General features: G+C 37.9%; 2 protein-coding genes across 4 annotated transcripts in view; one reads left to right on the top strand and one right to left on the bottom strand.

The window, feature by feature from the left end:
- Nucleotides 1–21,904, bottom strand: part of TG (thyroglobulin) — a 162,251-nt gene that overhangs the window by 57,538 nt on the left and 82,809 nt on the right. The window lies entirely within an intron of this gene.
- SLA (Src like adaptor) lies at nucleotides 1,804–21,305 on the top strand. The gene is made up of 8 exons (XM_042868998.1): nucleotides 1,804–1,937; nucleotides 7,415–7,520; nucleotides 11,358–11,457; nucleotides 14,596–14,682; nucleotides 15,980–16,083; nucleotides 17,400–17,531; nucleotides 18,864–18,996; nucleotides 19,917–21,305. Exons 2-8 carry the CDS (start codon nucleotides 7,448–7,450, stop codon nucleotides 20,134–20,136), a joined length of 849 nt encoding a protein of 282 aa, XP_042724932.1. The 5' UTR covers nucleotides 1,804–1,937; nucleotides 7,415–7,447; the 3' UTR covers nucleotides 20,137–21,305.

Here is a 21,904-nt window from a genome sequence, read left to right as displayed (position 1 = left end):
AAAAATATCTTTTTTAAGATTTTCTTGTTTAGACATGGTTCTTGCCAAATCCCTCATCCCTGTGATAGGAGCAGCCCTGCAAGGGCAACACTCTTCTCTCATGTGACTCACTGAGTGCCTGCTTCAGGCTAGAGACTTGAATGACAGGATATAAGTACTTCTGAGATAACATGTAATGCCCCACTAAGCTCAAAAATTTATTCCATTTAGTTATAAATATTATTTCATCAGTACAATTTAAAATAAGGCAGCTGAATGCACTTTAAAGATAAAGTGGCTCCCAATATCACACAAGGGTAAAAAGCTACCAGAAACAGAAAGAAATGTGGAAATGGATAAATTTTTTTTATCTCCCTTCACTATAAACTCCTCTGTTCTTGTATGAGCATGATACAAACCATGGATGTGATTTCCAGTGTTTCCAATGGAGCATGTTCTATCAAGCAAATCCAGTTTCCACTCTTTTTTTCTGCTCTTTTCTTCTGAGACCAACACTTGTCAATGCAGCTTGAGATGTAAGTTCATCTCTTGTAAAAGCACAAAGACAATCAGAGCCAGCCTAAGGCATGTGTAGGTGAGAAGCATTAGGAAAAGGCAGAGTTCTGCCCAGCCTTTTCTCATCTCCAGCACAGACATTGCCCAAACTCTGCTCTATTGGTAATTCCAGAGATATTATATATCCATTTGGGGAGTGCTACTGGGGAAAGTGCATGCCATGTTTCTATGATCTCTGTGGTCTTTTCCAACATTCAATATTCTATAATTCTGTAATTGAATTGTTTATCAAGTTCTCTAACACTTTCCTGTCCAAGGTGAGGACTGCTAGCACAGCCAATCAAAAAGAACAGACATTCTCCTGTAATTGCCAAACCTCTAATTCTGGCACAGACCTGAGAATTTAATCACTGTCTCCTCGTTCCAGTAACTCCTTACACAACAGTTCCCTTACTTGTCCATTTTTAGTTTTCATCATCAAACAGATGAGCATTACAATATGCATCTACTCAGAGCTTCTTCTGTGAAGCAAGAACTCATCTTGGGTGTGTATGTTGGGTTTCTTGGGTTTGTGTTTGTTCTAATTTACCACAGAAAATAACTTCTATGAGTTTTTGAAAACATATCTAGACCATAAAAGCAATATTGTCGCTCTGACTTTTTCATCCATTCCTGCAGTACTATGTGCCTGAGTGGCTTTAGATAGATCAATGAACAGGTAAGGATCCTGGTTCCCCCATCTAAGTCACTGAGATGAAAAAGGTCCGGCTTTACATAACACTGATGTGAAAGTGTGCTTCACATACAGGCTTTTAGTGTGTGTCCAATGCTGAGTTTCACGTATTCGCAGACAGAGGCACTTCAAGATCAGAGTAAAGAGCAGAGCAAACCTTGAATTCCCATTCAGGCTCAATTCAGGCTCAATAAGAGTGAGAGACAAACTTTAGTGCCTTTACCAGTCTGTCCAAAAAAAAAAAAAAAAAAAAAGCCAACATAGGAAAAAGAGCAATTGGGGACTGAACTTTACTGAACAAATATATTTTGGAAAAGAAAAAGGGAAAAAAAATATTTCTGTGCAATTAATTTAAAAAAGGTTATTTTGCTATTTTGTTTAATGTGTTCTCAACCAGCTCTGATGCAATGTGTTGAAAACCTCCCTATTTCTCTCAACCCATAGATAAAAGTTTCTTAGGTAGTGACTTGCATCAGAAACCTCATCTGTTGCAAACACTTTGTGCCTTCCTTGTTTCTCAGAGAGGAAGTATGTGGCCTGTTTGGCAAATGCTGCTCTACACGACAGCGTGAACTTCACAACACACTCATTCGCCTGGCTGCTCCTTGGCTTGATCAGCTCACCCTTGCTGGCAGCATGAGAGCAGTGTTGTGACTACGACTTGTTTGAGAAATACTGCAACCTGGAGTATCATGCCTAGCATTTGAAGGTAAAAATTAATCTGATGCATTTTAGGTTATCTGCAGACAGGATTTAGTCTGCCTTTTTTTTTTTGTTGTTCTCTATACAACGTGGAACTTTATTTTTTTAGTAATTACAGCATTCAGACCATGGATTTCAAGTACCACCTAAGGTAGAAGTAGAAAAGCCTGCCTTACTACTTTTCATAAGGATTAGTAGTAAACATGGAAGGGACAAGAAGTGTTTGGTAGGTGGACTAGATGATCTTAGAGGTCTTTTCCAACCTTAATGATTTTTCATTTCTACAATTCTGTTTCTACTGAAAGCTGGCATTAATAGAGATGCATAGGACCTCATGCTGCAGCAAAACATAGCTAACTGAAACACAAAATATGAGAAATGTCATGGACAGACTAGTGGGCTTTTTCCTCAAAGGGTTAGAAGTTTCCATGATGTGGTATTACTGTGTTGTTTCAGAGTACTTAGATTTTTGCATATGAATTACCTTGGTTATGATATTACCTTGATCTTTCTTACGACAAAGATACAAGTGTCTAAAAATTGAAAGGATGCTAATTTTGATTAATGGTGAATTAAGGGAAATTCACACAGAAAATTCAATTTGTTAAATTAAAGCTTTTTTTTTTTTTTTCCCTCTGAAAATAAACAAACAAAACTCCAACAGGTTACTGTTATCTTCATTTTCAAACTAAATGAAATTCAGATTTTACGTGTGGACATTATTGAGAATTGCATTCTAAGACCTTGAAGGTACAAATGTCAAAATCAGGTAACAAAAATAAAATAAGGCATAACATATCAAAAATTATATATTTCCTCATTTTACTTGTCTGCAGTATTACCCACGGAACAGCTTTTCTTGAGCCCTTACATTTTGTTTTTTTACTTCTCTTATTATTTCTGTTTATTTACGTTTCCTAATCTTTGATCATTTTAAATATAACTTTGAAAAAATCCTTACGAAGCAATGGAATTTTCCTCCATGCTCTGTCATTTAAGTGCTACCAAGCCACATTTTCTCAGAGAACAGATTATGTGAGAGGAAATTATTACTACATGTGCTGCTTGCAGGAACGGAAGGTGCAAATTGTAGAGCAGGTTTTTGGGACGCATGATTTAGGTCAGTACGATTTCAGCCTTGAATGGTTTCACATTTGCCAAGAGCTCTGCCCTTAACAAATAGGACATAAAACAGAACTGGCTGATGTTTCTTTGCATTCCATTTGGTTACAAAAATAAAGCAGTAAAGCCCATTAGGTTGCACTAGTAGTGGGTTTGCAAACTGCCGTGGCTGCAGCAACCTGCTTTCACTAAGCAATAGGTGCACAAGTTGAAAGGGCCAAAAGCTGGGGAGACTGAAAATGTAGTCTTAATGGTTAAAATAAGGTTTTCATACAAGCCAGAGGAAGTGGCCAGAGAACAGGCAGAGCCAACCCTCCACCTGGAGTAGAGGTGGGCTTGATTTGCCTCCCAACAGCTGCACTTCTCAGTGCAGGATTTGTGAGTGCTACAACAAGGTAAGTTTGGAACCAATCACCTCACCTCAGTTCTTCCCAAACAGCTGTCTGTGGGCAATTTTGTGTGGGTCTGGCACAATTATCTGCTTGTACAACTGAAGGATGCAGCCTCTACTTGTATACCAAACTTGACAAGCCCTGGAACAGATTCTCTATTTCAAAAGAATGTCATTTATAAAACTTGTTCCATTGTTTACTTAAATGATGAATGAGTTCAGCTGCAAGATGCTCTACAGTTTCGTGTTAAGTCTATTTTTGCAGAGAACCTCAAAATTTGAGGAAACCATCATACAATTTATCATAACGTGATACAATGAATTTAGGTTAAGTTGTTAATATTCAGTACAAGCACACACTACTTAAATCATAAAGACCTACCATGTACTTAAGAGTTCTGTGCAGTTTTGCTTTAGAAATACTTAGAACACAAATTAATACGCTGCAACCCTGAAAACAGTGATGTGTCACTACCAGCATGCAAGTAGAAACAACCTTCTCCCTGTCCAAATTCCCATTTCTTCCATTTCTATCCTATTTTATAATGTCTGAGAGTTGAGCTATGGCCTGGGACATTCACTCCACCACCTTTAATGGAACAGCAAACACCTTCACTCTGCCCAAATACACAATGACAAGTATCCTTGGTGGGAAACCCAGGCCTGAAATGTCATTTTCCATTTAACCACTTTGGATTAGCAAATCAATCGCAGAAGCCCAACCTTTCCATTCATTTTTTTTTTTTTTAATTGAACACTTCTGCTTTGAATTTAGAGCATATCTTGATGTCTCTGCCATCTTTGAGATTTTATGCTGCCACCAGTAGTAATTAGCGACAGTGAAACTTAGCCTGGAAAATGTAATGAAGCAGAGCAAACTGTCATGCTAGTGACATCAAAGTCCAAAATGCCACTGCGCTTCACTGTTACTGAAAGTACTTCGTAACACTTTTATTTTCCGTAAGTCAGATTCTTCTAAATGAACAGCACTAAGCTGTATGCTCCTCCATCCTGTTGACAGAAACAAGGTCATATAAAGTGGCATCTTGTACGGTAGAAGTGAGCCAAGCTAGTTTTCCATGTGGTCTACAGAGATACAACAAAGCAGGCTCATGGTGTTACGCATACTCGATCCTTCTGGACTAGACAGCAGTTCTATTCCCAGCTGTGTATCAGCAAGCCTTCAAGAACATATCAGGTGTTTTTAAAACAGTGCTTAGAGTTTTGACTCCTATACACCATCTAGGAAAACAAAGGTGCCTTGCTCAAAAGGTCTCTTCTCCCACACAGCCATTGATAAGACAAGATGGAATGGCCCTTTATCTGCACCAGGTAAGGCTCAGATTGGATATTAGGGAAAATTTCATTGCCAAAAGAGCAGTCAGAAGCTGGAATGGGCTGCCCAGGGTGGTGGTTGAGTCATTGTCCCTGGAGGTGTTCAAGAAACGTTTAGATATTGTACTAAGGGACATGGTTTAATGGGGAAATATTAGTTGTAGGCGGACAGTTGGACTGGATCATCTTGGAGGTCCTTTCCAACTTTGGTGATTCTACAATTCTAAAAGTGCCGTGTTTTTAGAAAGTTTGCAAGTGCAGGGTAAAACTTGCAGAAGTTTTTCCATAATATTCACATGCTCCACACTACTTTTCCAAGTGACTCAGGCACCCCTGACAATGGGGTCCAGTCTATCAATGAATCTTAAGAGTGTGAGAAATGGTCTTGAAAGCAGCGTGCCACAAGTCTGCTCACTAGTAGGATGACTTGCTTTTCTGGCCCTCAAATACCGGAAAATCCAGAACAAAGGGGCACACAGAGGTAGGACTGTATCACATTTGTGTGTTTCTTTGTGACACAAAATTCGAATGCTATTCTCATCTAACTGATGGTTGCATATGTTAAAATTCTAAATGGGCACAACCATGTTGCCACGTTTGGCACCTATCCAGAATTGCACAAGCTTCTGGTAAGTGCGGCTCGGCATCAGCTTAGCTAGAGATGAACTGCCTTTTTAAGTACTAGACAAATATGATTACCGCATCACACTGAAGATTCTGTCCGGGTATTTATCCCACCTTTCTGGATGATCTTTTCAGCCCTGTAGAGCTCTCTATTATCGTGTCTAGGAAATTTTGCTGGCTGATTTGAAAATGCATCAGGAAAGTCTATAATATCTGTACCAAAGCATTGTCTGCCCTATTACTTTGCCTATACCTGTTATTCTTGATGGTATATAAATGAGAAAAAATACTGAAGTAATTAAACTTAGGTCTTGAAGAAAAAACATTCAAAGTTAATTTGGAAAATTATAATTTTGCAAGTTGAAAGTGCCTGGGAAAATGAATTCTGGGTTTAGTTACAGAAACTCAGGTGTATTTTAATGGAGAATAATCTAGAACATTCTATCAAGAATGACTTTTTGTTCAAATATAAGTATCAATATAGCATATTTAAATTTAAGGTTACTTTTTTTATCGTTACTATTCAGCCTGTAGATTCCTTATATCAGGCAATGGAAGAAGTTCTTGTGAAGCAGATTTGAGTCACTTGTCAGAAGAACACTGGTGCAGCTGCATCCTGCAGATGTGTCACAAGCTAGATCCTAAATGCAGACAGCAAAAAGGACAATGTGCCACTTGGTCGGTGAAATAGAGGCATCTACCAAAAGCCTTTGGGAACAGAGCTAACAAGTTTGAAAAGCAGATGGAGTCAGACTGCACACTACCATTCTGTTTCAGCACTGATCTGCTTTTCCTTGATTAGAGGCAAAGTGTTTTCCTTTAAATAGTACTTTATTCTCAAGGGTGTCTAATTTTCTCTAAGATGTCAAATGTGCATTGTATTAAGGAATATCTTCAAATTCCAAGACAGTTAATAATAACATATCACTCACTGCCTTCAGCAGTACTGCTTCTCAAGCTAGACACCGCTCCAGCTATCACTGTCAGGCACTTGCCTGTCATAAGAAAAGCATCCCAAGGGCAGTAATCAATTTCAAAATATCTGTAATAGAGAAAACTGAAAGATACAGATTGCACCTCACTTTAGGATAAATGCACCGGGTGCTGCAGGATCATATTTTTCATGGAGAAAATTACAAAAGTATTTTTTTTAAATCATTGGTTATTAGCTAATAGTGCTTAGTTATTTTAATGTACAATTTTGAACAAATACAGCTCACTCTGCTCTGGAAATGTACGATAGCAAATGAAAACTTCCAATCCAAAGGGTAAGTCTGTCTGCTCACTGTTATGGAGAATCAGAATGGGTACCTGCGAATGGATTCTCCCTGTGGTTATTTTAGTTCCAGTACTGTCTGACAAAGCATTTCTCATACATTCACCCAATGGATAAAATTTTGAAGAATTTGCGCAACTGCAAGAGGAGTGCTCTAAGATCAAATGTTTGGGGGCAGTGTGTTACTTTTAAGAAAAAAAAGAGAAGGAAAAAAAAAAGGGGAAAAAAATAAGGAAAAAAAAAGAGGAAAAAAGCATTGTGCCCATTTGCTGAGATCACAACTGCATCAGAAGAAAACCACCGAGCAACACTCTTGGTGTTCGGCAATAAAACAACACAGTACACAGAGCTGAAAACAGATACGACAATCTAATTAACTAACTTCTTTGTAGCTTGAGAACTCCAAGTGCTGCAAAGAACATTTTTATACATAAATGACTGTACAGGCATGGCTTTGCAGTGACTTCCTATTGTGCTGAGGTACTGGTAATGGAAACTTTTACTACATTATGTTCTTCTGAGCAACTTCCCTAGCTGTGGTTTTCTGCTATTCCCCTGATAAAAGCATCAGAGTGGTGAGAGCTTAGCAAATATGTAAAACTCTCACATGAATTTGAGACTCATTCTCAAAAGTAAAGCCGTGTAACATCGGAGACATCAAAACTGGGTTATTTTTCATGTGTTGGCACAGCAGGTGTTATTCTGCAGTTTAAATGCAATGTTTCCTTTGATTTAGTTCTGAATTGCCTTTACGGAATTAGAGAGCGCAATGGGAAACACTATGAAAACACCAAGAGCCTCCGCAGAAGGAGGAGAAGAAACAAATGGGGCAAGCCAGACGGGTAAGGACTCATTTAATTTCTTTCAAGAGCAAAAAGGTGTTCAAAATATTTGATACCTTCATTCATGCATCTATTCCTTAATCTGTCTGATAGAAAAATCAGGCAAGTGTGAAGTTTTCCTGTGGGATGAGGAAGGCATCTGTAGACAGTGTTTATTTTTAGGTATGTCCTAGCCCGAAGTTCCCAGAATTACTTTAATTAAAAAGATATAGTACTTTAATACTTTTATACTCTGGTTCTCCTGAAAGATGTTCGTTCCAATTCAGATAGAACTGATGCATTGGAAAAGAGAAATATCGCATTTTGACAAACTTCCATGTGATGTTTCACACAATTTTTCTCTTGAGCTTTAGTTCTGATCTTTTTAAAGGTTAAAAATCATAATGCTATTACATCAAAACTGAACCTGAAATTTAATCTTGCACAATTGTATTAAAAGTAGCACATGGCCATCTTTCCATGTCACTAAGTTTACCAACTAAGGGTATATGAAAACAGATGTTTCACAGGTCAAGCTTGAAAAAGGCGAATCTAATGCACCTACTCCAAGCATGCACAAATGAAAAAATTGAATTCAAATTGCAAAACCCTCCATAGGCTGATAGACATTGTGTGTCTGAGATAGAAAGCGGGAGATCTCCATTGACCTCCCACTCTCAAACTGCAAATGAGTGGGTAGAGACTATGCACAGCCCTAGCTCTCATCATGCTGCACTGTGCCAAACAAGTGCAGCAGTAAATTGTTCCCCAGAGATGCAGAAGAGAAAAAAAGCATTATTGTTGTTTTTAAGGGGTGGGAGGAGGGTGTTAATCAAAATACTGGGGCTCTCCAACAAGGATTGTCCACTTGTACTGCTTGGCTTTGTAACGATGGAGAACCAAGCTGGTTTCCTGATGGTTCAAATGAAATACAGCCTGCTTTTAGCATTGCCAAGAAGCAGTATAGCCCTAGGTCCTGATAAAGCATAGACCAAACACTTAGTGGCAAACCAGGGGCACATAATACGAACCATCCATTTATTTATTTATTTATGAAGAGTGCCTATGCTGATCTTCCCAGCAACTGCCACCATAAAAACCAAACTATCAAAACAAAAATGCACATTTCAAATGCCTGCATAGGTCTTTTGATCTCTCTCAATTTTGATCAGGCCAGTAACTTTTGTAATGGCTTAAAAGTTGCTAGTTAAAGTCAGGCACACAAGCATCAGCACTGTCATTCAAACCCAATGGAAACAACATTTTTTTTTAAATGGAACACAGAACTAAAAGTAGATATTGTGGTAATCCAGTGAGTATGTTTCTGTTTAGTTTCCTGAGCAGATCAAACTTTAAATCATGTTATTAAAGAGAAGTTTTCCCTCAGGCCAAGAAGCTGGCAGGTTTAGATCTAATTTGAGTACACGTCAATGTTGGTTCTGCAGCCACACCTCGTGGCAGAAGAACAGCGCATCGCCCTGCCACACCACTGCTCTCCTTTAACACCTCTGGGATTTGATATGCCATAAATCACAGTATTCTTGTCAGACATTAAACCATGGGACCATGCAGGAATTAGGATTTGGATGCACAGCCTGTGCTCTCCCTCCTCTCTTGAACAATTTGGTAGCGCATTCACAGCTGGCCTCTGAATGAGTACTTTGGGCCATGCAGGATTCAGTCTCACACATTTAAAGACATCTAGCCATGCAAGCATCTAAAACTAGCTTGTATTTCATACCCATCTTTCTCTCCTTAAAAAACAAACAAACAAACAAAAAAAAAAAAACACAACAACAGCAAAACAAACAAACAAAACAAATAATACCCACTACACCTTACTGAATGGAAAGGATTCAGCACTTTGATCTTTCCACTCTAGTTTTTGAGTTGTTCCATTTCACTTGTCACCTACACACTTAAACTGTGAAGGAGAGGTTGTGTTAGAGGGAAACTCAGTCAATATAGCTGAAATTTGGGTGTGGAGAAACAGGGTAATCTCTTCAACCCCGTTTCATGGCTTTTGTCTTTGAAAAGAGCTCATATGGGTTTTGTGAAACACTGTAGAGTGCGGTGGGGTATTTCATATAACCAAAAAACCCAGTGAGGTTTGATTTAAATGCAAATTAAAATGAGGGCTTGTTAGTGGAGTGGGAAACTTGAAAGGTTTTGCATAATATAAGTACACACATTTTAAGTGGTTGCATGGATGCAGCAGCCGACACCATGATTAATTCCTTCCTTTTCAGACCTCCAAATTCACAAGCAAAAATGAAACTAAAACAGATATAAAGATGAAAGCATAATCAAAATAATGCAGATCTTTCTAGAGCAGAGAAAAAATCATGTTCTCTGCAGTGCATAACAAAATGGAGACCACCACATACAATAGAAAAGAGGGCAGAAAAGGACTTTCTACTCTTTCAGCATGGAGAAAGAACACTTAGAAATAAGGTTTTAAAAAAGCATCGCTAAATGCAGTTTCATAGAGAAGATATTTCTTCACTTTTAGTGCATAACAGGAAAGTGATGCAAGGCATGTTTGGCACAAAATGTATAGCTCAGTGAATTACATAGGATACAGTTCACTAATCATGGCAATTGGGTGATACAAAAGTGCTGGACTAGGTCTTTTCAATTCAGGGACACTTATCAACTAAGAAAACCATGTAAGAATAACACAACATGTACTGACAAATTAATTTGTGTCTACTCTAGACTCTAGACACCTATATATATCTGTAAGAATGCTTACTGTTTGTATCATAGGACTATTTCATTCGGCAACAGATAAGAAAACTAAACAAACTTACAACCACTTGGAATATGAATGTGATAGGACTTTCCACATTGCGTAATGCTCGCCTCTGTATCATCGAGCTACTCAAAATTAACTGAGAAAATGTTACTTTCTGTTTCTTTTAAATGATGGATATGGAACATTTTTCTTATCACATGTTTTTTACTATCACTGCTGTAAAGACAATTAGAAGTGTTAAACTAAGATCATCTATCAAACCACCACCACAATGCTCATAAAACCCACCATCGTTCATTTGCAAATCTCCCACCTGTCAGTGTTTGCTGGGTGTTCCTGCTGGATGAGAAGCTTTTCAATGCTTGGTAGTCAGTTTTGCTCAGTGTGCAAGGCTCCATCCCCCTCAGGAATCCAAGGGCTCAACACATGTCCTTACAGTGCTGCAAGACCCAGACTCATCCTGACTGATGTAAAAGCCTTCTCATCTCTTTTCTGACCTCAGTTCTGGGTTGCAGTTACATAGTGATTTAATTATAAACATGCATTTTGTCTCTCTTCGTTTATGTAAAATAAGGAGCATCATGTGCCACCCCTAGGACAGATTCAACATAAGAAAGAGAACGAGAGCATCTGGCTGTTCATTAAAATGACTCACAAAGGTGATGGGAAATGGGCAATTATAGCTACACTCACACTGCCCTTTACCTGAACTAATTTCATGATTTCAAAATGTACCAGTGGTGCTAAACACTGGAACAATTCAACACACATCTTCATCTCCTTGAAGGAAAATATGGCTCAGAGTTGTAGCTGGAGGCACTTAGAGACAAAGGCATTCATCAAATCTAGGTTACCTCATAATATTATAAATACTCATTTTGATAGTTTCAAAACTGAGCATGTCCCTTAAAAATGATAATTACTAGAAGTGGCCTAAAATTAGCTAGTTATAATTAACTAAGTGGCCTTTTTTTCATTTCTAGTATCTTCACATTCTTCTCCAAAGCTATAGGCTTTTTATGACTTTCTATAAAACAGAACATACATATTTCTTCCACTCTTCTTCAGAACTCTATCACATTTTCTGTCTTTTTTAACAGGTCAGGAGAGTGATTTCCTTGCTGTCCTCTATGACTATCCCTCAGCAGACATAAGCCAACCTATATTTCATGTAGGAGAAAAACTACGTGTGCTATCAGAGTAAGTAGATACTTTTTTTTTTTTTAATGTTTTGTTACAATTGATGATGTTAGTCATCAATTGTCATTTTGTCATAGTCTTTGTGTAGATGACTCCAAGTGGATGCAGTTCAGCAAAATGGACTGTGTTTAGAATCAACAAGGAAGGATTCTTAGCCACAGTGTAAATTTCCCTAGATTTTAAAGATTAGGTATGTCAGGGCTTTTTTAGATCCTCTGAAATGGCTTCTGAAGATAGATTCAGAGTATGATTTTAAAAAGGAGTCAGAAGTGAATTCTGCTTTAAAAGATGATTTTCAGAAAGCACTCATACTTGTGGAAAACAGAGTGAGCAAAAGTAGTTTGAATTAGGTACAAAAGGAAAATGATTCTGAATTTCAAGCATCTCTTTCACTCCTTTTAATCTAACAACTCCTTCTTGGTTAGGACTTTGAATTTCATCCTGCATTTAAGGCAACTATAACAGAAATAAAATAACTGCTTTTCTCTTTATTTTTAAAATTCAGTCTGCATTTTTTGGATAGAAAAAAGAAAAAAAAGTCAAAGATTTCCTTGCTATTTGTACTCAAAAATTTACAAACCTCACAAGGAAGCAGGCTCAAGAAAAACAATTACACTAATTTAGGCTGATCTTAAATATAGTGCAAATATGGTCACATACCAGTATAAGTACACTTCCTGAAAAATGGGCAGCAATAGATCTGTTATTCCTTTTTGCACAACTTGTATCTGCACACTATGACCTCCTAGGAGTTATTCAGCCCCTGTTTTCACAGCTTAAATAGAAATGAGAGACTTCATTTTCACAACTGGAGGAGCAGATGGATTTAAGAGGAGATAAAAGACATTCATATCAGAGAAATCCTTTGAGGATCTCTAAATTCATGGCAAACTTTAACTGGAGAAGCCAAAACATGAAATAGTTAGAGGACAGAAGTACTCAAGAGAAGTATCACAGATGCTTCATGAATTCTCAGAGACTTCTTTCACAGCTGTATACAGACCCAGAATGGCTGCTGCCATGTTCTGTTGACACAGTGGTTTCCCTAAACATGGAGATCAAAAGGTTCAGACACTACCACAAGGTAATTTTTTTTCTGATAGAGAGCTTCCATAAATCAGTGTCACTCTCTATGAACCTATGATTGCCTTAGCCTGGAAATCCCAGCTGAAAGTTTCACTCCCAACTACAAACAAAACTACATATACCTATAACAGTGGGAACTGTATGTATCATTTGTCATATGTATATGCATGTGTTGTATAATATGATCTGCTAGACATAAAACATCCGAAAGTACTAGGCTACTACTGTAGAAGTTTTTATCATGTTTATCTGTTGTGCAACCATCAAGAACATTTCCTGCAATAAACAAGAGCCAAAGTAAGCCCTGGTAAGAACTTTACTCTTCCTGATTTGGATCAGCTTGTGCAGACAAAAAGCAATGCTCTATGCAAAGCACCGTGTCCTAATGAAGGACCCTGTTCTTCCCAACTGGGATGATGTTAACAGGAACTATTTGCATACAGGTTCTTGCTCTGTGTACATAACCTTTAGGTATAATCATTCTCTCAAGTCATTCAAAGAAGCCAAACACAATGGAAAAGAAAAGCAGAATGGCAGGCATGATGAGAACACAAGTGAGAAGGAGTTACCATGGAGAACCATTAGAAGACAGCACATACTGCTCTTGTAATAATTGCTTTTCAACCTTCAACCAAAGCAATTAAGTGTATTGGCAATCAGCTCTGTGAATCGTACCAGGAAACTATAACTCCTCACAGATACTGATGACTGCTCTAGGTTGGCACAATTAGATCAAGACCACTGACAGCATTCTACACTCTCCACACTCATCCAGGAACTGTTCATTACCTAGTTTGTGCTAGTAGGACCAGCTGTCCTCCAGAGAAATACCCCAGTGTATATGATTTCTGTGGCTCCTGCCCCAGGGAGGACATGCTGCTCTTGGACTTTTAACCACCACTGGGATTTTACAGCATTAGTAATGCTATAGTTTGTAGGGAGGTATATGCTGAGTGTCTCCAATTTTTTTTATTCTCACAATAATGGGTTCTGAGAGTTCTGTGGGAAAACAAACACACAAACAAAAGTTCCTGAACTTTTAAACTATTTCACAACACAGCCACAAACAAAACTTGCAGAGCCCTGAAACTTCCAACTCTAAATAGCAGACTTCTCTTTTTCCTCCAGTTCATACTTTCTGGACCATAATGCCAGTCATTATAAGCCAGGAGGTTTAACTTAGTGTTTGCAACTCAGCTGTCTTGACCTAGACTGAGTATTGGATCTGCTGTCTGGGAATTATTTGGAAGCATTATTTTGGAACTGCCACAAAAAGAGTATTCAAACACTATTATTTAGATTCAAATCCTTAAAGGAAAAGGTGGAGAAAAAAGCATAAATCATCCTAACTCAGCATTGACATAATTCCTTTCATCAGTCTCTAAAACACTGTAGCATCCCTGTGAAAATTTTTATTACTGCCCTCCAAAGGGACTCAAAAGCTAAAGCTTCATCAATAATCTATGTCAGATCAATGAAGAAACATATGCCTGGTCACACACATTTGGCTAGAAGGTCTTTTTTCTTTCTTTCTTTTTTTTTGGGGGGGGAGCCTTTTGGAGTAATTCATGGAAGAAAAGAGAAAAAACAAACCATGAAGCAGTTCTGTTAGATTGAAAACTTGTTTCATTGCAGACAGAGACCATATGCTGAGCTTCTCTTCCCTAATGCTGCAGGAGGAACTACAAGGCTCTCTAGACACAGCATGCTCAGCCATAAGCTGAGTGTCTTGGATACCAAGAGAAGTCTAGCTGTGGGAAGACAGAGCACAGCATGGTTTAACCACTGCATATTTACCCTTCTTCTTTTAACTACAGAAAAAATGTTTTATTACTTACGCAATTGAGATGGAAAAAATGCAGCTTATTTCTGTGTCCAAATTTAATCTCAAAGAAACTGCTCTAAGTGAAGCAAACTTGGGTCCATTTCTGAGTGTGAGAATTCAAGAACACAGAAGGTTATAGGCTAGCCTGTACATCTTAACTCACTTCTAAAAGGAGGACAAGCTCTGAAAATGTATCTGAAAATATCCCTTGTCTTGCTTTCACACAGTGAAGGAGGCTGGTGGAGAGTCCATTCACTTACAACAGGACGAGAAAATTATATTCCAGGGAAATATGTAGCAAAGGTTTATCATGGGTAAGTAAATGCATTTCCCATAACAACTCAACACTAATTTTTGTACGTTTACTACACTGATTAAAGTTATTCAGTGTCATAATTAACAACACCAAGAATAACTAGAAAGAAATTTTATTTATTGATATCCTGATATAATTCCTCAGTTCCCTTGAAATCTGACATCAATTGACATCTAAATTTAGAATATATTCAAATGAAAAACAGTTTTAAATAATTGCAAGGGTCAAATAACATTTGATTTCACATGAGATAATTAAAATACTTCCATTGTGAGGACTGATTTTTAATTCTAAGATCTCAAGAAAGTGATCTGGTTGAGAAATAACTTTTCACAAAGAGTAAAATGGAAGTCCTATTAGTTCATGAAAAAAAAAAAAAACAAAAACAAACAACCCACAAACAAATAAGAAAGATGAATAAGTCATTCAATGAAACAGCTCAGGAATATTCAGAGCTCTCTTGTTGCCCTAGACAACAGTCAGGAAGAAAACACTGAAGCATACACTTAAGGTTTTTCTAGAAAAGGGTTTTAACACCTGTTTAATCTTAAGCATATGAACTGTGAACTTAATTGGGATTTATGCAAGTGCTTAAATTTTAATATCTTCTATACCCTCTTGAAACAGAGATGCTTTTCAGAATGCGAGGCACAGACAGGCACTTTCCATTACCATGTTTGAAGTTTCCCCAAGACAGGATCAAACACATAAGAATAACATTACTTTAAAGTACCAGTGACTCCTACACTAGTACAGCAAGCTCAGCTGTATCATTACTGACTAACTGTAGAAAAATACCGTGTCAGGTTATTAGGAGAATTGGTAATGACGCTTTCCCTTATTCAAAAAAGCAATTAATCTAAAAGACTGGACTGTTCCCTAGCATAAGGTGAATCATTTCATTTGGGGTGTATTCCCTGTACAGTAAAATACAATCTGTGTTAACAAAAGTTGCTTAAACAAAGAAGGAGGGACTAACTAAAGCATCTCAAATGCCACATGGATATGTCCTTGGGAATCCAGATCATGGTAGCTTGAAAAGTTTTGTTTGCCCTAGTAAGTCCAAGACTTCTTTGTTCTTCTCTTCATCTCACAAAAGCTATTTTAACTCAGTGTGTGAAAATGGAGAACAAGATTTTCTCCATAAACTGAAAAATATGCCTGGACGTAGTTTAGAGAATAACTGCAGTTGTTTTTGCAGTTACTTTCCTGGCTAATGCTGTACTTTCACGACCACATGCTGCTCTGTTTCACTGGTGTCCAAATTTCAGAATTTGATTTTTCATCCTTCACAGCTGGCTATTTGAAGGGCTGGGGAGAGAGAAAGCAGAGGAACTTCTACAGCTCCCCAACACCAAGGTCGGCTCCTTCATGATCAGAGAGAGTGAGACTAGGAAAGGTGAGGAATATTTTTTCCCCTTTGATCTCAGGCATGAACAGTTTAACAAGCCTTCATTCTCTCCCTATCCCGCTCCATGTAGATAACCTCAAAACCTGAAAATGTATGTAATGAGAAGAAAAAGGCACCCAGTGCAGCATTCCAGTCTTCACTGGTCACCTACACTGAACAGTGCTGAAAACAAGGTTAACCATGGCCTTGGAAGGTCCCACAGGCACCAGCATAAACAAGACACAGTTGTTCAAACATTATTATTCACTTTGGTCAGATATAAAACTTATTAGGCAGTGAGAATTTTCAAGCAGAGGAAATGCTGTAGCTTTGCCCTGGTCTGCAAACAAGTGGCTGAGGAAGTCATAAAATATCTACAAAGCAGAAAGGATGATGGATAATTAGGTTCCCCGTGTAAGCAGGTAGCTCTTTCATATACTTCCCAAAAATTATGTCATCATTTTCTTTACCATTATTCCATTCGTTTTTTTAAACTACTGATTATTAGAACTACTGACTTGAAACTATTCCATCTTCCTAAGAAATTTATTAACTTGATTTCCCACCTCTCATCACACTTTTTCGTTGCTTATATATCAATTTTCAGCATAAGCCAACAGAATTTTAACTGTGTTGGTATGTAGGAATTATAATGTTCACATTTCACTATTTTTTTTCAATGGGAATACATCTCCCATTGTCCACTGTGATATCTTCCACTTTTATAAAGCACTGAAACACACCCAAATTTAATAATACTACAGTTAGAAAGGAACACTAAATCATCAGTTCTGACCACTTGTATACCACAAGTTAATTAGTTTCATGTAACACCAACACAAATTTCAAAGAAATTCAGGATATATGTTAAGTCCATATGAACTAAATGCAACATAACAGTTTTAAACAAACAGAAAAATCCAGTTGTAATCTCCTGCCAGGACCACATTAACAGGTACTAGCTACTGCATTGCTGGAAGCTAATTAAACCAGGTGATCAAAATCAGGAGCCCAGCAAATGAGTCTGGTCCTTGTGTTCAGGGAAAGGCAAACAACTTCTGCGAAGGCCTGTTTCCCTTACATCAATTCAAAAAATACTTCATCAGTAAATGTAAAAGAAAAACACATCAGAAATTTAGAATCAATCAAAATCCAAGTCCTGAATTCTGGGCACTTTATTCTATTTGTTATACTTAAAATAAAGAAAATTAGGACAGACAATCAGTTTTATTTGTGGGACCTTTTCAAACACTCTACCGTTGGGGTCTCAGCTATCCCTGCAGAATTAGGACTCGAAATTGTAATTAGTCCTCTTGTTTCTCCAGGATTATATTCCTTGTCAGTGAGGCACAGGGAGGTGAAACATTACAGGATCTTCCGCCTTCCAAATAACTGGTATTACATCTCTCCACGGCAAACCTTTCAGTGCCTCGAAGACCTTGTGAATCACTACTCAGGTAAATACAATAGCAACAGCAGAATAAACCTATTTTCCACTAGCAACTGTAAAACTCTGTATCAAAGGTCCAGAACAAGAGGTTTTCCCTACATCCAAGACTTGAAACTGCTACCACAGAACAACTAGCAGAAAAATGATTGGTTTATATCTTCCACCTTATTTTTGATCCTGAACATAAGTTAGCTACTGCTGACAGTACAATGGAAATCAACCTGAGAACAACAAGATACAGATACAGAACCTGCTTTAACCACAATTTTCCAGATTTATGGCAATTTAACCTGTGTTGAAGAGATGACATGACAAGCAGCACAATTAAGTGACTGCAGTTATGGTGCATTAACATAAGTTCTAAAGTGAAAGAGAAAGGAGAATTGAAATAAAATAGTTGCATAAAAGTTACAAGAAAATGACAGGTTCTGGGCTTTAATTAGTAACGGGTACGAAGCATAAAGCCACAGTATTTGCATATTTCATGGGTAAATGAAAAAGGGTATTCTGATAAACTGGAAAAAAAAACACCTCACTTTCAAAACATTCAAGTCCAATGATATACGTGAGTGAGAATTTAAACAGGGTAATATTTTTCTTTACATTTTAGTTATCTGGCATCTTTCTCTGTTTAGAAAGAAGAAAACAATCAAACCCAAACATTCTGAAAAATAATTATAACAACTTGAGTTATAGACGTAAGAGTGGACATAATGCAATTTAGCTCCTCTCCTTGCCCCCTACATGAGATATTTTAGTATCTCACTCTGAAGAAAAACAGGTTATCCCTAACAGTGCAACTGAAATCAACCCAAGAATTCAAGATAAGTACAGATAGGCTTTGCTGAAATAAAGCTCAGAGGTCTAAAACATCAACATTATCAATGACAAAAGAACATATGCCATGTTTGTAGGGGAGCAAAGAGGAGGCAATGGAGAAAAAGAAAAAGAGATGAAAGCTATCTGAATGCAATATGAACATGCAAATCTTGAGTCATTCCAAGCAGAATAGGTGCAAACACAATCCAGTCTGAGTGGTTGTGTCTTGTATCTATTTTTTACTAAGTTTGCATGGCTGAGAGGATGGAAAGCAAAAGCAGAACTCACTAGAGACTCAGAAAACTTGGCTTTAAGTCTCTGATCTGCCATAAAATTCCTTCTAGTTTTTTGGAAAATCGCTTTCTCTATTTCTTAGTTCCTCACTCATACTATGGGAGATATACCCCTTGATAAATTAAAAAGCAAACATACAAGGAAAAGAAGATAAGCCTGTGTCATTGTGTCCTTGCTGAGAAAACAGTGATGGATTAACTTCATGTGTCTTCATTCCCGTGTTCAGAAGTTGCTGATGGTCTCTGCTGTGTCCTTACAACACCCTGCCTTACCCAGTGCACTAACAACCACAGCGTAATGAATCAAGTTCCTCCTGTGGTGATGCGGAATAAAAACTTCAACTGGAGAAGCATTCACAGGTACCACAAGCAACACAAGCTGCCACAAATAACAAATCATTTTTCCAGTCTTACATGTACTCTCACTTACAATACAGGAGAAGCAGCCATTTGCTTCTCCTGAGGCTAGTTTTAAATCTTCTAAGCTGCTGACAGCATGTGAACCCAGGAGAACTAGATGTCCAGCTCTCTAACTGCTAATCTTAGTACTTTAACCTGCAAAAATATAGTTACAGCATTAAATCATTTCTTCTACCCAGCCAGCAGCACAGTTGCATATGTCCACTGGGACTCATGAGCCCTCTCTGCCATGGGGGAAGAAGTAAGAGACAGGGCATAACCCATGCTCAGGCCCACCGCTAGTAGCATATGAGCCCCTGTAATCAGAAATGGTTACACCTTGTTCACGGCAGTCACCACAAAGCAATGTACACAAGTATAGTGTACACACTGTCCCAGCTTAAATCTTAGGTCCTGTTTCCTCTCATTCAATATATAGTCCAGCTGAAGGTCCATAAGATTTTGAATGCCTTGACTGCACATAGAGAAAGTAGGCTGGGTTTCAGAAGCTGGTGAAGCAACCACCTTCATAAACAAAACTGCCTCTTATTTCTCAGGGATAAACTTTCCAACAATACCCTTCCTTCACAAAGTACTTTCATTTGCTTACAAATACAAGATAATTTTGTGCTGTATTGAAGCCCACTTTTTTCTTACAGATAAGGAGAGAATGTATAGGAAGGTTATTTCCTTTTAAAATGCTCAAAAAAAGATACTACTATTGTACTGTCATAGAAAATCACTACAAGACAGAAACATTTCGTGATTAATAAAATGGAATTTTTTTGTGAAATAAAATTAACATTGTTTGGCTTAATGACTGTTAGTGCTAGACTCAGTTTAAGTAGTTGGAATGGTAACAACACTTCATTTTTTTAAAGGCTGGAGATGACTGGAGATACGGAAGGCACACTGGCAGCAATAGATGACTCCTGTCTCAGCTATGGCCTGAGGGAAAGCATTGCTTCCTACCTTTCCTTGACAGGAGATGACAGCTCTTCTTTTGTGAGTGCCAGAAAGAAGAAAGCACAGTCTCTTATATACACAGGGAGCAAGCATAAGAGTACCTTTCACTTGCCACCTACATATTATGAAGACTGACCCTGAGACAGCAAAGGGAAAAATGGAAGCTGAGTGCTTAGAAAAAATTACAGACCATCCTGTGGTCCTGCAGTACTTCAACAGCTGAGAGACAATGCACACCAGCTGGTGATAAAACTCTGACTGTGCTTCTGCATTTCCTCATCTGAAGGTTAACCACAGACCTTTGTGAGGGTACTATCTCATGCCATATTCTGGAATTGTGCTGTGTGCACCTGAAATTAGAAACTGCTCACTAACAAGATAAACTGAGGCACTCTAAGCCAAGAATTAAGTGAGGCAGAGGATTCTTCAGTAAGGATGATGCCCACCATTATACAAAGGTGACTGGATATGAAAAGACTAACTCCAGCTTGAGACTGTAAATTAAAGTCTTAGTCTAGTACTCTCCACAAGGCTGAAAATCATGTTTACAGAATCTGCCTACTCTGAGAGAAAGACCCTTTTTTATTCTCCGTACATACTCATCATTACCGGTGAGTTGGAAAGCCTCCAAGAAAATATCAAGTAATTGTCATCCAAGAGACACCTCGTTATATTGACTGTACACATCTGTTAATTCTACCTTCGGGGAAAAAAAAATAATGTCATTGACTTTCCAAGAGGCTTTTAATTCACTTGGGTGCAATGGCCTGTAGTGTCACTGAAAGATCACAAAACGAAGACCAGGCTTAACTCAATGAGAAGTTCTTGCTAAGGCCTGATATGGAAGAACAGGCATATCCAAAAGCAGAACCTAACTACTCTTAATCCAGTGGATATTCATCAGAGAACCAAGTGGGTGTTTTTTAAAATGAAAAGTAAAATATTGTAATATAATGCCTAACTGCAAAGGTAGGCTGGCAAAGGAGTGACCTTTGAGTAAAGGACAGAACTTGAACCTCATCTCCTGAAGGCACACCATATTTATGTATAATATTTATATTAATATCAGCTTTTAAATAATTAAACTAATAGAAAAAATCAGAAACAGTGGATGTTGAAAAGTTTTCTGAATGTCTTGTCTGAAGTATTATGTAAAATTGCTTTACAATTTCATAAAGCAACTGGGTTGTTTTAAATATCACAGACTAGAGAATTTTTCAATGTGTACGTACCCTTGCCAAATTAAAAAGAAGCCTGATAGTGACAGATCAAGGGGGAATGGATTTAAAATAAAAGATGGTAGATTTAGTTTAGATATTAGGAAAAAATTCTTTATTCCAAGGATGGTGAGGCACCGGCACAGGCTACCCAGAGACGCTGTAGATGCCCCATTCCTGAAGGCACTCAGGGCCAGGTTGAGTCGGGCCCTGGGCAGCCTGAGCTGGTGGATGGCAATCCTGCCTACAGCAGGGAGTTGGAACTGGGTGATCTTTGAGGTCCCTTCCAACCTAAGCCTCTCTATGATCCAATCAGATTACCTTGGAACTTGACTTGTGTTTACTGTGTAAATTATGTAGTCACATCTGGGGACATAAGATGCTGCAATTTATGTACTTGAGTGGGCATCTTTTCAATCTAATCCGCTGCTGTACTCTTTTTTCTTTTTTCTTTTTTTTTGGGGGGGGTGTGAAGCAGGGTGCAGATTTGAGTTTAGAGACAGAGGGAATTGAATGCATTTCCTCTGTAAATATCTCTTGGAACATATACTATATCTACTATAGTCTATATCTACTATACATCTACTATATCTATATATACATCTACTATATTATAGTAGATCATTTGCACTAGAAAGAGAGCAAGAGAAAGTCAGAGAAAAAAATAGCGTAAACATACTTCAGAA

Source organism: Lagopus leucura, unplaced genomic scaffold (assembly GCF_019238085.1).
Source record: "Lagopus leucura isolate 7727_CA_CO unplaced genomic scaffold, USGS_WTPT01 Super-Scaffold_100002, whole genome shotgun sequence".
In the NCBI taxonomy this organism is placed as follows: Eukaryota; Metazoa; Chordata; class Aves; order Galliformes; family Phasianidae; genus Lagopus; species Lagopus leucura.
Note: the sequence above shows the minus strand (reverse complement) of the source record. Positions and strands in the feature narration are given on the sequence as shown.